Here is a 14454-nt window from a genome sequence, read left to right as displayed (position 1 = left end):
CCCGCCCCCTCCCGTCATCAGCTAAAATATACGGAAGTGGATCAGAACTTGTCAACAAGAGAGGCCGACTAACATGGTAATGTACGCGTCTCCTGTCCTTTTTGTCATTTTCCTATGTTGTTGTCGCGTCTGGCTTCAATATTGTGATATCTTTGGTTAGTAAAACCCTCCACGTTTTTCTCGGAAATCTCTTTTTGTGGTGTCGTCGCCTAGAAAAAGCGTCTTAACGAAGACACAAGTCAGGATGTTAGCGTTAGCAGTTAGCTCGGCAGGAAGCTAACAGTTAGCTGTTAAAGCTCCTGTGACTGAATACGACGAGCTGCTACTCCTGCAAACCGAAACTATATCCAAACGCTATCTCAGGGCATTATCTAAACTTGTAGGTAACAAACCGATGTATTAATCGACCAAGACTCTAGATCATTATAGTTTTACTTTACTGGGAATAAGATAAAGACTTTGAAACGGTTTGTTTGGCGAGGATTTAATCTCGGAAATGCTAGCGCTCTTGGCGTTATTGTTGAGGAGATTATAGGAAGGAAATCGCTCTGTGTGTGTGTGTTGTGTTTTTGAGTACGCAGTGTTCAACTTCAAGACAACCATGTCGTATTGCTTTCCTGCCCGGGAATGTAACAGTATTGGACTAAATATGGATACTACTGTGTTGATCCTTGCTCACTGTATGTTGGCGACAGAGTAACTGACCCCGAGTTAAGTACCAGTTCAGTAAAATTAGTTAAAAAAAAAGATTAGGTTTTGACTGATCAATCTGACAATATAACTTTAAAATGTGTAAAGTAGGCAGATGAACCAGCATTGTTTGAAACAAAGTGCCGTACTTAGATGTTTACAAAAGGAATTAGGAGTCTCAGAAATGTATTTGAATAAGATAAGACAAACTAGTATTCATTTAAGATTGTGTAGTTCTCAAATTTAGAGTGTGACGTCTTCAAATTTCATCTTTTGTCCAACCAACAGTCCAAAACCCAAAGAAACCTCGTTTACTATCAGAAATGTCAAAAACCATCATATCCTTACATTTAAGGAGCTGCAACCAGAAAATATTTAATATTTTTTGATTGAGAAAATTACTGAAGACATCTCCTTGGACTTTGAGAGACTTGGATGGACATTTTCACAATTATCTGGCATTTTATGGACTAAACGATTTAACAATTAATTTAGAGTGTAATGTATAGATTAATTGATATTGCAAATAATTGTTAGTTGCTGCCCTACCTCATTCATCTCCTTTTCTTTCACTCTGCAGGTGAAGTCTTCCTGAGCAAAACCTCCTAAAATGGCGCCTCTATGACATTTTTTTTTTATTCTTTTAAGACCACAGTTTTCAAAAAAACAAAAGTAATTTCCAGCATTTTTGAGGAGAAGCATTAACCACAATGACAGTCACTTACAACCTCTGTGCCCTCCTAGTTTTCACTCTAACAGGTGAGTAAATTCACGCATTCATTAGTGACCATTTGTGCATCTATCTAAGGTGACTACTTAACATTTATTTGGCAAACAACATGTTTGCACTTCTTATGAAATGCGTAGTTTACGATCCCTGTCAGAGATAAAACACCTGCTTGACTCATTCTGTTTTTGCTTATTTCCTCCCTAGCATGCAGCCGTTTTGAGTCTGCCCTCTGCTCTGGTAAGGAGACACACTAGTTGCCACTTTGTCTCATGTTGTGAATGTGGATGTCATGAAAGGATTTACAGTGTCACGTTTTGTTACAAACTTTTCTCTAACCCACAATCCCTGCATTTTATTAGTAGTTCCAGCTCCCTCTCATTCACTTCCCCTCAGCCCCTTCGTATGATATAACAGCTTACATTAAATGGAGTCTACTTAAACCCCTTTTACAATGGACAAAAAACCCACTGGCACCTGCTAACATCCGACTTTTGTCTTCAGTGAGAAGGGGGACAATTGGCATTCATTCTGGGGTCAAATGACATGCAGTAGTTACAGGTATTTATTGACCCCAGCTCTGATCAGCATAATGTAAACACAATACCAGGGTGGACATGCTATTTTCCCCCTTTTTTGGTGGAGGCAGTGAAGGCTTGTTGCCTCTTTTGCCCCTTTAAACATGGGTTGTCTGACTCAGTTCATCAGCACAGTGCAGTTTGCTTCTGCTTGAATGTGTCTTTGTGTAGTGATAAGTTAAGTGGCTGAATGGTGTATAAATGTTTTACTTCCCATAAATTCTTCACGGTAAGTCCTCTGTCATGTTGTTATCAGCTTTTATTAGGCTTTTACTATGATGCAGCAAAATCAGAAAATTTTGGATTTTTATCAGCAGTAGCTTAACATGATTCCTCTGCAGCTGAAAGAGAATGTGTAAATGTGTAATAGTAAAATAAAGCAGATACTTGAAAGTGCAGGTATTCAGTGACACAGGAGAGAGACTAAACTTCAGACCACAGAGATTCAGTTAGAAGTTTTAAAAATGCCTTTCCCTCTGCTCACGTGAGTTGAATCTCAGTTTTCTAGTGCGCATCAGAAAAAAAAGACAAAGGCAAACTCATCAACTGGTAATGGGACAAGAGTCAATCGCCTAATTTTAGAAGGTTTACACACATTTGCATATATGTGCAAATTTTGGTGTAAAAATGGTGTTGGAGATTATCGGCAGGGGAGGAACACACTTGCCCTTGTTCACTTTGAGCCCAAACTATCATGGGTCGACTGCCAGTTGTTGCTCAGTGTTATGCTTTTTGCAAATCATCAGAAAGACCTGCAGACTAATTTCAATGAAGCACAAGCGTCTTCTTCAATCAGTTAAGAGCTACATCAGTTTCTCATTTAGCACTATCAGTTTTGGTCTGCACCATGATTATCACTGTTCTAACTGTTGTCGATTTGGGTTTATGATATAATGAAAAACAGCATTTTTTTGCTATGCTTGAAATGTTGATTAATATGTACTGTCACTAAAATTATTAAAAACTGCTATTTGTTGTGGGTGATATACACTCAGGAGTGATCGTCATTGTTGACTAGATTCAGCCCCCTTCGGGTTGATCCCACCAAGTTCATTTCAGTTTTTCAGACAAATGGAAAGACATGTATGATTGTGACGGGAATTCCCCTGAGGGGAAGTGGACAAGGGCATATTGAGGGACTAATGAAACACAGCCAGCGTATCGTAGTGATGATAACAGTAGATGTCAGTCAGAGCAGATCATATTTAACAGTAGTATGATGACATTTAGCCAAATTGGTGTGAAGAATTAAAGTTTTAAGCAAAAGCGTTTTTCACTTCATTTTTATCAACATCTCACATGTTTAACACCACACACAATCACATAAAACTTCAAAAGCTCGAGCTATTTCTCAGCTTCATAACAGTCACTCCTTTGTCTTTCTGTTTTTCAGTCCGCTGTGGGCATCCCCTTCAGGTCTTAGACAGTAAAGTCGGAGAGCTCAGGAGTTCTGCCTACCACAGCTGGTCCTACCGCTTCGGCCCTACATATGACTGCTGGATTATCAAGGGTTCAGAAGGAGAACCTATTGTTCTCAGGTAAGAGCACTTTGCATTTGAAATACCAGATACACAGGTCCTTGCTTTGAATCTTTCTTCCTAAATATCACGGTAGATGAAGACAGTAAATAATTTGCCCCTAATCATTAGCTGTAAATCAGATGCCCTGTGGGATAATAATACCCCGAATTGAACTTATTACTATGCGGATATTACAGTGAGACCAGCCGTTTGAAGCATTAAATGTTCTTGCTGTATGGAAAATGCAGAACCAGATGTTGCCTGATCATATTCTGTGTTGAGGATGTAATGTTATGAATAGCTTAGGAGTGGACTATGTGGATAAATGTTCTAGGAGATATTAAACAGATAGCTATCATTTATTTCTGACAGTTGACAATTTGTTTTGTCTAACTATTGTCTCAAAAGTGTTGCTTTTTCTCCTTGTATTTTTACACAATGGAGTGTCTGTTTTCACTGATTTTACTCTAAATCCTTTTGCAGCTTTTCCCAATTCTCGGTGCGCTGTAGAAAGGAATGGGTGTCTATAAAATCATCAGCTGGTGGGGAGCCGGTTGTCCTTTGTGGTTCCAAGTTGCCCCAACCAATAGAGTTCCCAGGGGGAAATATTACAGTGACGCATCATTTCCTCCCACATCTGTTCCCTGTATCATCTTTTCTCTTGAACTACGCCAGAGGTATGTGAGAATTGTGTTATTTTTCTTTGTAAAGTTTGTCAGTTTTTGTAAATGAGAACAGTATTTAAATGTGGCTCTGCATTTTTTCTGCAAGTTCCAGTTCATCTTAGGACAAGAAGAATTTTAATTCATCTCTATATCTCTTATCTCGTTTTGTTTCAACTTATCCAGACACTGGTGAATGCCCCGTTACATCCTTTGAGTGCCTGGGAGGCCGTTGCCTTCCTCTCTCTTGGCATTGTAACGGCCAGGTGGAGTGTCTTGGTGAAGGCCCTGGCCTCGGCACAGATGAACAGGGCTGTGACGCAGAGGAGGAAACCCCAGAACCCCCAAAGTACGGCAACACAGAGGAAGAAGAGGTCAAATCAGAGACTGAGAAGAACCACAATAAGGTTGTAGTTGAGAAACCTGACAGAGATACAGAGACTGATCTGTGGGCGCTGTTGAAAGAGAGGGCGGAGGAGGAGGCCCAGGTGGACCGAGTGCAGCCTCAGACTCACAGGGAGCTCGCTGTAACGCCCACTCCCATCGAGTGGCCCTGCGGAGGCCTCCACCAGACCTTCTATGGGACCTTCTCTCCTCCAGCCACCCGGGGCCCTGCAATGTTCTGCGTTTGGACTCTGGACCCTCAGGACTCAAGGCCACTGAGACTGGACCTGCAGCAGCTGGTGCTGGGGCCCGGGGACAGACTCACCGTGTACAACAGAGAGCAAGGCAAAGGAGACGTGATTAAAATTGTGAGTTTCTTGAGTGAGGGCTGGGCAACATAGCTGAAAAATGTATCACAAAATAAGTTGATATGATAATTATTAAAGCTACAAGGAACTTTCATATTTTGTTGATTGTAGAGGCCCCTTCGGATGAAAGTAAAGGAAAGTAAATTGAGACTGCTTTATAACCAGTTAAAAACTGCCTGTAGTAGCCTTTCATATAAAAATTAATACACGCATTTATTACAACCTGCATTGTTATTCTTTCTTTCTTTTAAAGAAAGTATTCTAAAAGACCCTTTGGTAACTGTTCTCTTCCTGCATTTTGACAGATCACTAGCGCCTCCAATTACAAATCAGTCCAAGTCGAATCCCACACTGGCTTGCTGTCATTGACTTATGAGACTCTCCCTGGCTCAGAGGGGAGCGGCTTCAACGCCACATTCCATGTTGGCACTTACTGCCCCCCTTGGGAGGGCCGGTGCGGGGGAGCAGCAGGAGGTTGCTTTACTCAGGAGCAGCGCTGTGATGGGAAATGGGACTGTCCAGAGACGGGGAAGGACGAGGAGGGTTGCAGGGGCTGCAGTCTGAATCAGTTTGCCTGTGGGGTGTCAGGGCAGAGAACGGTGGCGTCCAGTCACTTTGCTGGCAGACCAGTGTGTTACCCAGTCACAGAGAGATGCAACTACCAGCTGTACTGCGCTGACGGCAGCGATGAGAGGGACTGCACCGTGTGTCAGCCGGGGACCTTTCATTGTGACAGTGACAGGTCAGTATGTGAGATATTCAGACTGAAAACCTGTCTCTGGTTATGAGAGGACAATTGTCTCATTTTTGTTCTCATGTGTTCAGTGCAGTAGCATCAGACATGAGCTAAACCTGAGGTTCAATGTTAAACTGTATTTTTACAAAACAGTCTCACTTCAAGGTCCATTTAGACTTTGTTCTGGAGCTGTTGATTGTGTAACATGGTCTGGCAGATTCAGCTTTCTCACTTGTTATGCAAGATAAGATAAACTTAATTGATCATACACTGAGGAAATTCACAGTCTGTATCTGTAGTTGTAGAAATTCACAGTCTGTATCTGTAGTTGTAGAAATTCACAGTCTGTATCTGTAGTTGTAGATGTTCAGTCTTTTTAGGAGCACCTCTAGCACTTCTTATCCATTTTGACTCAAAAGTGAGTGCTGCAAAATTATTTTTTTGCCACCAAAATTTTATTGTAGCTCAGCAAAAGATATGCTCTGATTTTATAAATATAAGATAACATAAATTTTGATAGAAAGGGCTCAAAACATAAAAGCATATCATGGGATGCATTAAAACACAAAGTAATAGTGGAATGAGAAAACTAGTGCCAGTATATTGACCTTACAGTATGACTTTTTTTTTTTTAATCCTTGACCTTGGAATCAGCAGTTGACAAAATAGTCTCTCTCCAGGGTCCATTTAGTAGCTGCTCAGCTGCTGTTTTGTTTTTATGTAGTGTGTGTCTTCATTGTGGTCAGGTTAGTGAAGTATCAGGGCATGGTGTGTCTTCAGTGTGTGTGAGTCAGAGGGTGTGTGCAGAAATGTGACCATCTAAGAATTTAAATTGATTTTTCTGAAGTATGAGGCATAAACTCAGTCTCAGTCTGTATATTGTGGGTAGGCCTGTTACAGTTATTATATAATTGCCTGATTGTGGTTATTTGAGCTGACTGCAATCACTCTGCATAATCATTAGAACGGTTTCAGTTTACCTGTGGAAAAACAGCTGGATGAAACTAGGGATGCACCAAATGGCTGGCCATTGACCGATTTAAAATCAGCTAATATAATCTTAATAAGGTCCTGTAGTGTGTGATGCATCATTATTTTCAAGTTCAAGTTTTAGTGTGTGCATAGAGAGAAATAGAGGAGAGGGCAAGAAAATTGTGTATTCTATCAGTTATAATTCTTAGACAGAAAGAGAATGATAATTTTTAATTCATTATTCACATGCTCATTGAAAAACATTAGTGATTTATAGTGTGATATTGATAAGGATCATGAAAAACATGAGCAATTTATTTTTTCAACTTATTAATTTCTAAAATTATGAAACAAAAAACCTTTAAGACAGTCTGATACTATTAGATGTTATTAGTATCTAATCATGAAACTGGTTTACAATCTTGTGGTGTTATTATTGGATGCTGCTTCACGTGAAACTGAATCTCTGTCCTGAGTTATTCCTGGACGCTCTCACTCACAAATGGCCCATTGTCCCATCTGCAGGTGTGTGTTTGAGAGCTGGCGCTGTGACGGCCAGGTGGACTGCAAGGACGGAACTGATGAGCTCAACTGCACCGTCATCCTGCCCCGCAAGGTCATCACCGCGGCAACAGTGGGCAGCCTGGTCTGTGGGCTTCTGCTGGTCATCGCGATGGGCTGCACCTGTAAACTGTACTCGCTCAGGACCAGGGAGTACAGGTAACTACATTTCCTACTTCTCATCACAGTTGTAAGCAAAGGAATTATAATTATTATATTATTATAATGATTATAATTCTACTGGATTAGCTGTTTTTTTATTTTCACTTTCCACTAGCCTTTGGAGCATAATAGGGACTTCTTATGATGAGTGTTGCCTCAGTAAGGTTTTGTGCTAATAATCTGAGGTAGTGATTTGCAAGTTTGTTTCCCATATTACTACTTCCAGTTGTTGCCAGCACGACCAGACTGCACTTTTTAAACACATAGCAGAGCCTCCCACAAAACAGCCAGGACACTGTGTACTCCTCTCTTTCTAAGAACTACCAGGTTGTTGTTATAAAGTGTGAATTTCCCTCGTAAAATGTGTCTCAGCCAAAGTGGGTTATGTCATGTGAACTCCTCTAAAAATTGCATGCACAGTACTTTTTTTTTAATGAAGTGAAAACATCAACTATCATAATAATAAAACATTGAGGAGTAGCTATAAAAGATAAATAAATATATATATAAAAAAGACTGGTGCTTCATAACAAAATGTGCTGGTAGTTTGTCTGTGCATGAGTGCATCTAAACGTGTCTGTTTTTCTGGCAGCTTGTTTGCTCCAATTAGCCGCCAGGAAGCGGAGCTGATCCAGCAGCAGGCTCCTCCCTCCTACGGTCAACTGATCGCCCAGGGCATCATCCCCCCAGTGGAGGACTTCCCCACAGAAAACCCCAATGAGGTGAGAGAAAAGGGCACCACAGAAACTAGAATCTGCCTGCAGGGGTGCACAGTGTTGAAGTTTTTTCATGTATTTGATAATCAGTAAATTCATGGTCATTCAGGTTTTGGAGCTACTGATGTGGTCTAGTCTAGAGTATCCTGTCAAGTACCACACCTTTTTTAATTTGGGTATATTGTATAGGAAATTATTGCTCAATACTAGTGTTGGGTACCATTCACATTTGAATCAATAATGGAACCTGAAACACCTTCTGAATTAAAGCTCCTCTCAAAATAAGACGACCTTACTTGCCTTGTTAATGCCTCGGAAAACACACTTAATTTTAACTCGACAGTCTTTGTTGGTCTCTCCAGTCTTCCAACAATCACCAACTCTGGTTTGGTCAAAATAAATCCTTAATTCACTGCGTGAAAAGAGTGCAAAGAGTCTAATTCTGCAAGCTGTTCACTCTTCACCCAGCTCAGCGCACTCATGGTTGGCTGAGTGGGTGTGTACTGCGCCACTGGATGAGAGCGTAGTGCAGAGCAGAGGCTGTCACTCTGCAGACTATTACATTAGTAAAATAAAATAACAAATATCGCCCTAAAAATTGGCCAAAACAAGCAATCAGCGATGGTTCAGCCCATCGTCGACAGACAATATATTTGTCCAGTTGCCCAACCCTAGTGCAGGCTGGTAAAGAGGATCTGGCACCCTTCTTTGTAGCCATGGGTTGATGTGTCTTTCATTGTCAGAGCCTCTGTGTGAGACGCTTCAGGTGGAAAAAGTGTGTTTTAAAAATTTATTTTGAGGCCAGGCTCACTCCAATTATGCCTGGTGATCTAATGTAAACAGGAATTTGTTAGTTCTGACATCGTTTGTTCAACTGTTCAACTGAAGACATGTTTGTTTGGTACAGATCCCTGCAAAAATCACACCATAATCATTTAAATGTTTTTCCAGTGAAAATGAGAATAATGGTACATAATTCCAGCTAACATCAAAATCATATTGCAGTTGCAGTATTAGTCAAAATAATCGCAATGAGATTTTTTTTTTAATCAAAATCACCAGCCAATCTGACCCAATACTGATACCAACTGTCTTCTGTCCAGTTTTTAACACTGACACATACTTATTTGCCTTCTATCGCCATGAAATCATCTTAAAGCCCTCGGCCTGACAAACTCCTCCCTTGTAAACGACCATAATAGAGATTGGAGTTGGTGTGAAAACCCCATGTCTTATAAACTGAAAATGGGGAGGTTTGACAATATATTCATTCATGGCTAAAGAGGTCACATTGTTCAGTTGCTCATGCCTCGACTCTTCAGCCACACTGAGTACACTGTCATCTATAGTATTCCTTGTTTATTTGTCTTTAAGTCCACTTCAGCAGCGCCATTAATCCCTGGCAGACTGTGTGGGCTGAAGTAGGAAGAGTGTTAAGATGGAGCTAAAGTGCTGTTACCATGCAGGTTCACACTAAGGTGCTTTATTATTAGTTGGTGAGGACAACTGAGGCAACGGCAGCTGAGGGATTAAGTGTTTAAAACAAAGTCTGTTCTGTCTGATGGGATTTTGGCCAAGTTACCTACTCTGCCCCTAAATTTGGAACCAAGTCTTGTGAATATTGTAACCCTGACTCCAAAATAGTTGGGATACTGTGCAAAATGTAAATTGAAAATGAAATGCAATGATTGGCAAATGCTTTTTGACTTTTATTCAGTTGAATAAATTACAAAGCCAAAATATTTAATAGACTTTATTGTTTTTTGTAAGTATACACTCATTCTGATTTGATACCTGCAACACATTTTAAGGGCAACAAAAGACAAGTTGTGCAACTCTAAAAAACACCTCCAGGCTAAAGAGGAAAAAGACCATCCACACTGTTACCAGCTCTAACTTCAGAAGCCATCGTCTGTGGTGATGTGGCAGTGTGTTAATGCCCATGACATCATGGCTAACTGTCAAATCTGTGAAGTCCCCATTAATCCTGATACATACAGATTTTGGAGCAACACGTGCTACCATCCAGACAACTTCTTTTTCAGGGACGTCCCTGCTTATTTCAACAAGACAATGCCAAAACAGTCTGCACGTTACAACAGTGAGGCTTCATGGTAGAAGAGTTCAGGTAATAGACTCACCTGCCTGCAGTCCAGATCTGTCAGACCAGAATTCAACAACAGAGACCCTGATCTATTGAGCCACTGAAGTTGTATATCAAGCAAACTTCAATGATTAGTGTCCTTGGGTCCTAATTCCTTACTGAGTGTTACACAAAAAAGTGATGTATCACAGTGGTAAACATCAACCTTTCCCAATGTTTTTGAAACATGTTGCAGGCATCAAATTCACACAGCGTACATTTACAAAAAACACTAAAATTTATCAGTTTAAAATTTAAGTATCTTGTCTTTTTACTGTATTTAATTGAATATAGCTCAAAAAGGTTTTTGCAAATCCCTGCATTCTGTTTTTATTTATGTTTTACATAGTTTTCCAACTTATTTGGAATTAGGATTGTATTTTGGTATTTCAAATGATTTAATAACAGGTTGGATATTAAACAAGTATTTTAACTGATTTGTACTCTTTACATCCTCCCCGTTAGACCTCGTCTCTTTCTCTAAGGGGAATACTCCAGCTCCTCCGTCAGGACGCCGCCAACTCCCCACATCGCAGACGCAGGCCCCGATTCGTCCGCCGAGCTGTTCGCCGCATGAGGAGGTGGGGCCTAATCCCCAGGCCACCCTCCAGGCCGAGTCAGGCGTCAAGCGCCAGCCAGCAGCAGTCAGACGCGGCTCCTCCTGGTCAGGAACCGGCTCACTCCACTCCCACGAGCTCTTCATCAGCCGTGGAGGCGGTCAACCAGCCAGTGCCACAAAAACTCGGCTTGTTGTCTCAGTCAGAGCAACGGCAGCAACAGCAGGAAGCGCAGCCCCCTCTACTGCCACTGCCACCACCTGTTGTGTCTCCACCTCCACCTCCCTACGCTCCCCCAGCTCCGCCCTCAGTCACTCCCCACACTCCTCCTGTCGCCGTCCCCCCCAGCAGCCCATCTCTGGCCTCCATCTTCCACACGCTGGGCCTGAGCATCTCCCTCTTCAGAGCCTCACCATCCTCCTCCTCATCCTCCACCAATTCCATGCCCCTCTCTGCGTCCCCTTCTTTCTCCTCGTCTTCCTCAGATGACGAGGTGCTGCTTATCCCCCTGTCTGAAGACACCACCTCAGAGGATGATGTACCCATGCTCACCTGAATGACTTCCCCCAAGCACCCACTACCCCCACGCCCCTCCTTTGTTTCCTCCACCCACTGATAAACCCAGTCTTTCCACATTTGTTTGAACTTAAGCACAGGAGTGACCCACGGCGAGACTCACCCTCACTGTGCAAGTCTGGTGCCTTTTGAAATTGAGTTGGATTTGTTGACTTATGGAATCAAGTATTTGACCATTTTTTTTAAAAAAAGACCTCCTTGAGAAAGTTTTAGATGAGCAGCATGGCTGACATACAGTATGTTTGAGAGTAAGTGTAGGTGAGTATTGGATGTGCACTTAATGAGTGCTAGGCTGCACATTGAAGGTAAACTTTTGCACAGAAGAATCTTCCCTATCCAGAAACTGAGGCAGGCTACTGTCAGATTGAATGAGTTAGTTTTTAGACAACATGATGGAAAATATTGTGTTTGTATGACTGCAACTGTGTGAATGCATTTGCATTTTAGTCTTTCATTGACAGTGGAGTATGTTTGTAGATGTGGACTGTCTCCACATACTTCTGCCACTTGCATCCAGTTTCATGTTAATATCACAGATAATTGCCCGCAAGTCCTGCCCCCTTTTGCCTTGTGCTCCACTGATAGTTGAGTGAATGTGGTACCCGGTGGAACCTGTTAAAATTCTTCTTTCCTGTTTCCTGTTTCCTACTTAGATATGGGCTAGAGAGAACCACATTTGTGGATAGTTTAAAGGAGTTTTAAACTGATTATGACAGTCTCAATTTAACACTGATGCCTCATCGATGAGAGGATTGGCTGTTTCTTTAGTTATTCTTTGTGCCAGCCTCTGGGTTGGACTCCTGAAATCAGATGAAACAATTTGCAGTATGCAGACTGGAAGAGCCTTTGTTTACATTTTCCCACAAAATCTTACACTAGCCAGTTTTTTTTTAAAGTAAGAAGAGATTTTTCTCATGTTTTGTCCACAGGGGCCTCAAAAATCAACACAATATGAACGTTCCCTGTAGTAGCTGTAATGTTCACTGCTAGCTAGTTACGTAGCTAATTTATGTCAATACTTTGCTAGCTAGTTAGCTATTATGATATGATACAATTTTGTCAGTATACACTGAAATTCATTTTGCATCCCTAGGAAGTTTCATTCACAGGATTACACACAGATTAAACACACAGTACACATATGACACTTTCCACAAATGTACAAAAACACCATAAATATTTAAGACCAATATACAGATGACATTATATCTTTTGGATTCAGATCTCAGTTAGCAACACACTGATTTTGTTTAGCAACAGGATAGACAAAAAAAATCTTCTGCCTCTGACATTTAAATAGTGGGGGACTCAGAGTCGTCTGTTGGAGGGCAGGAGTTGGTATTCTCTGTTTTAAAACATGCAAGAAGTCAGAGGAGATGTGGTTTGCATGTCTAAGCATGCTCTGCTCGAGATAATTGTGCTACAGGTCGGCCAGTAATCTTAACACAAATTTGGATTTGATTATATAGATTTATTATAGGTTTGACAGATACTCCTGAAACAGACTGTAGCGCAGTACAGCATAACACTCTGAATCCCTGATTAAAGTTTAAAAGTAAAAAATTTCAACATAGACAAGTCTAATAGTACTTAGTATGTACTCAACACAGAGCTGAGTACAGGAAACAGGAAATGTTGACAGATTCAGCCTTGTATCAAGCTCGTTCATGTTATTGGAGCACAGAGCAGAAAGGACAAGGGGGAGGGATTAAGAAAGGGTTGATTATTAAAAGAAAAAAAAAAGAATAATTTCCCCTATTTAAGTGCCTTTTGAGGAGTTTCCTGTAGATGGCTTGAGGAGATGTCAATGATTCCTGATATACACACTGCACACCTAAACACACGGAGGCACATGTTTTCTCACATCACAGCACGCATCGACACATCAGTCGCTTTATTATAACATGGGGAAAAAAACTGCATGTCTACTCTGCAAGCTGGCAATAACTTTTTGGGACCCTTAATTTTAGTGCACATTGATTGCAACACAACTGTGTGTTTTGAGTACACACACACACACACGTGTACCCTTCCCAAGTGAATGTATGTAATCTACAAAAGCAAATGTGTCATAAGACAATCTCTTTGGTGCCTGATTTTAGGATGTGTGTGTGTAGTGTGCACAGGAGGATGAGGCGCCCCAGTGCTGAGAGGGGCCCTGACTTCACAAAACAACCTCAACTTGAATCTTCAACCCTTGAGGGGAATCGATCATGTTGTCATAATTTGACACAACAGATTTGTGGTGTGCCATTTGTATTATTGTACATTTTATGGTGTTTTTATTTCAGCAAGTTACTTCTCTTTTCTTTCTTCTTAAGGGGATAGTTCAGATTATTTGAAGTGGCTTTGTATAAGGTAGTTATCCACTGTCAGTGTATTATGTACAGTAGATGGTGGTCATCATATCAGTTTTAATTAATGCTATATTTAGAATATTATTATATATTTAGAATATTTTAACACTATTGCTACAAGACAACCACTGTTATATAAGCCAAATATCACGTTCTCAAAAGCCACCAGACTTCATAGGCAAAAACACTAATTTTACCTTGAAGAAAGCATGAGTTGCTGGTCTGCCACTGCCCTGGTCTGTTCATTTGTTTCTGTCATTGTGTCTTAAAAGGTTTGGATTCAGATTCACTGAAGTCAGGTAATAATATAAAAAAACTAACAGATTGAAGCACCAGTAGACCAGCAACTCCTGTGTTCTGCAAGGTAAAATGACTGTTTTTGCCCATGGAATCTGGTGGTTTTGGAGAGAGCAGTATTTTGGCTTATAAAACCACAGTTTCTCATCTAAAGAGGCTGTCTTATTGAAAGATAAAGCAGCAAAAATATAATTCTAGTGTACGCTTGAATTTATATTTGTTTTATTAGCTTCTGTACTCGTACTCCTCTGTTTCTACAAAGCAGGAGTATGTTGACAGTCAACTGCTGTAGGCAATACACTCACTATTATAAGTGCCTCATACAACCCCACTTCAAAAAACTCCAGACTATCCCTTTAAGTTCTGTTTTTGCTTTGTTGAATGTATTAGGGTCGATGTGGAGTAGCCAGAAGTTTTAAATTTGCGATGTAATGATGATAAATATGAG

The 14454-nt window shown here is 40.9% G+C and overlaps 1 protein-coding gene across 1 annotated transcript; it reads left to right on the top strand.

The window, feature by feature from the left end:
* The first annotated feature begins 31 nt into the window (after positions 1 to 31).
* On the top strand, positions 32 to 13843 carry lrp10 (low density lipoprotein receptor-related protein 10). The gene is made up of 10 exons (XM_084711792.1): positions 32 to 76; positions 1271 to 1449; positions 1625 to 1657; positions 3389 to 3533; positions 3999 to 4192; positions 4364 to 4929; positions 5235 to 5671; positions 7163 to 7357; positions 7953 to 8082; positions 10685 to 13843. The coding sequence occupies exons 2-10, from the start codon at positions 1401 to 1403 to the stop codon at positions 11330 to 11332; spliced, it is 2397 nt and encodes a 798-aa protein (XP_084567918.1). The 5' UTR covers positions 32 to 76; positions 1271 to 1400; the 3' UTR covers positions 11333 to 13843.
* Positions 13844 to 14454: the final 611 nt, after the last annotated feature.

This window comes from Lutjanus erythropterus, chromosome 23 (assembly GCF_056507025.1).
Source record: "Lutjanus erythropterus isolate fLutEry1 chromosome 23, fLutEry1.hap2, whole genome shotgun sequence".
NCBI lineage: Eukaryota > Metazoa > Chordata > Actinopteri > Lutjaniformes > Lutjanidae > Lutjanus > Lutjanus erythropterus.
The sequence above is the reverse complement of the archived record's forward strand: the minus strand, read 5'-3'. Positions and strand labels throughout refer to the sequence as shown.

Excerpts from the sequence above, each read along its gene's own strand:
- lrp10 (XM_084711792.1), top strand. The coding sequence starts at position 1,401 with ATGACAGTCACTTACAACCTCTGTGCCCTCCTAGTTTTCACTCTAACA. Across the intron at positions 3,534-3,998 it reads GGAGAACCTATTGTTCTCAG|CTTTTCCCAATTCTCGGTGC; the intron begins GTAAGAGCACTT and ends ATCCTTTTGCAG. Across the intron at positions 8,083-10,684 it reads CCACAGAAAACCCCAATGAG|ACCTCGTCTCTTTCTCTAAG; the intron begins GTGAGAGAAAAG and ends CCTCCCCGTTAG.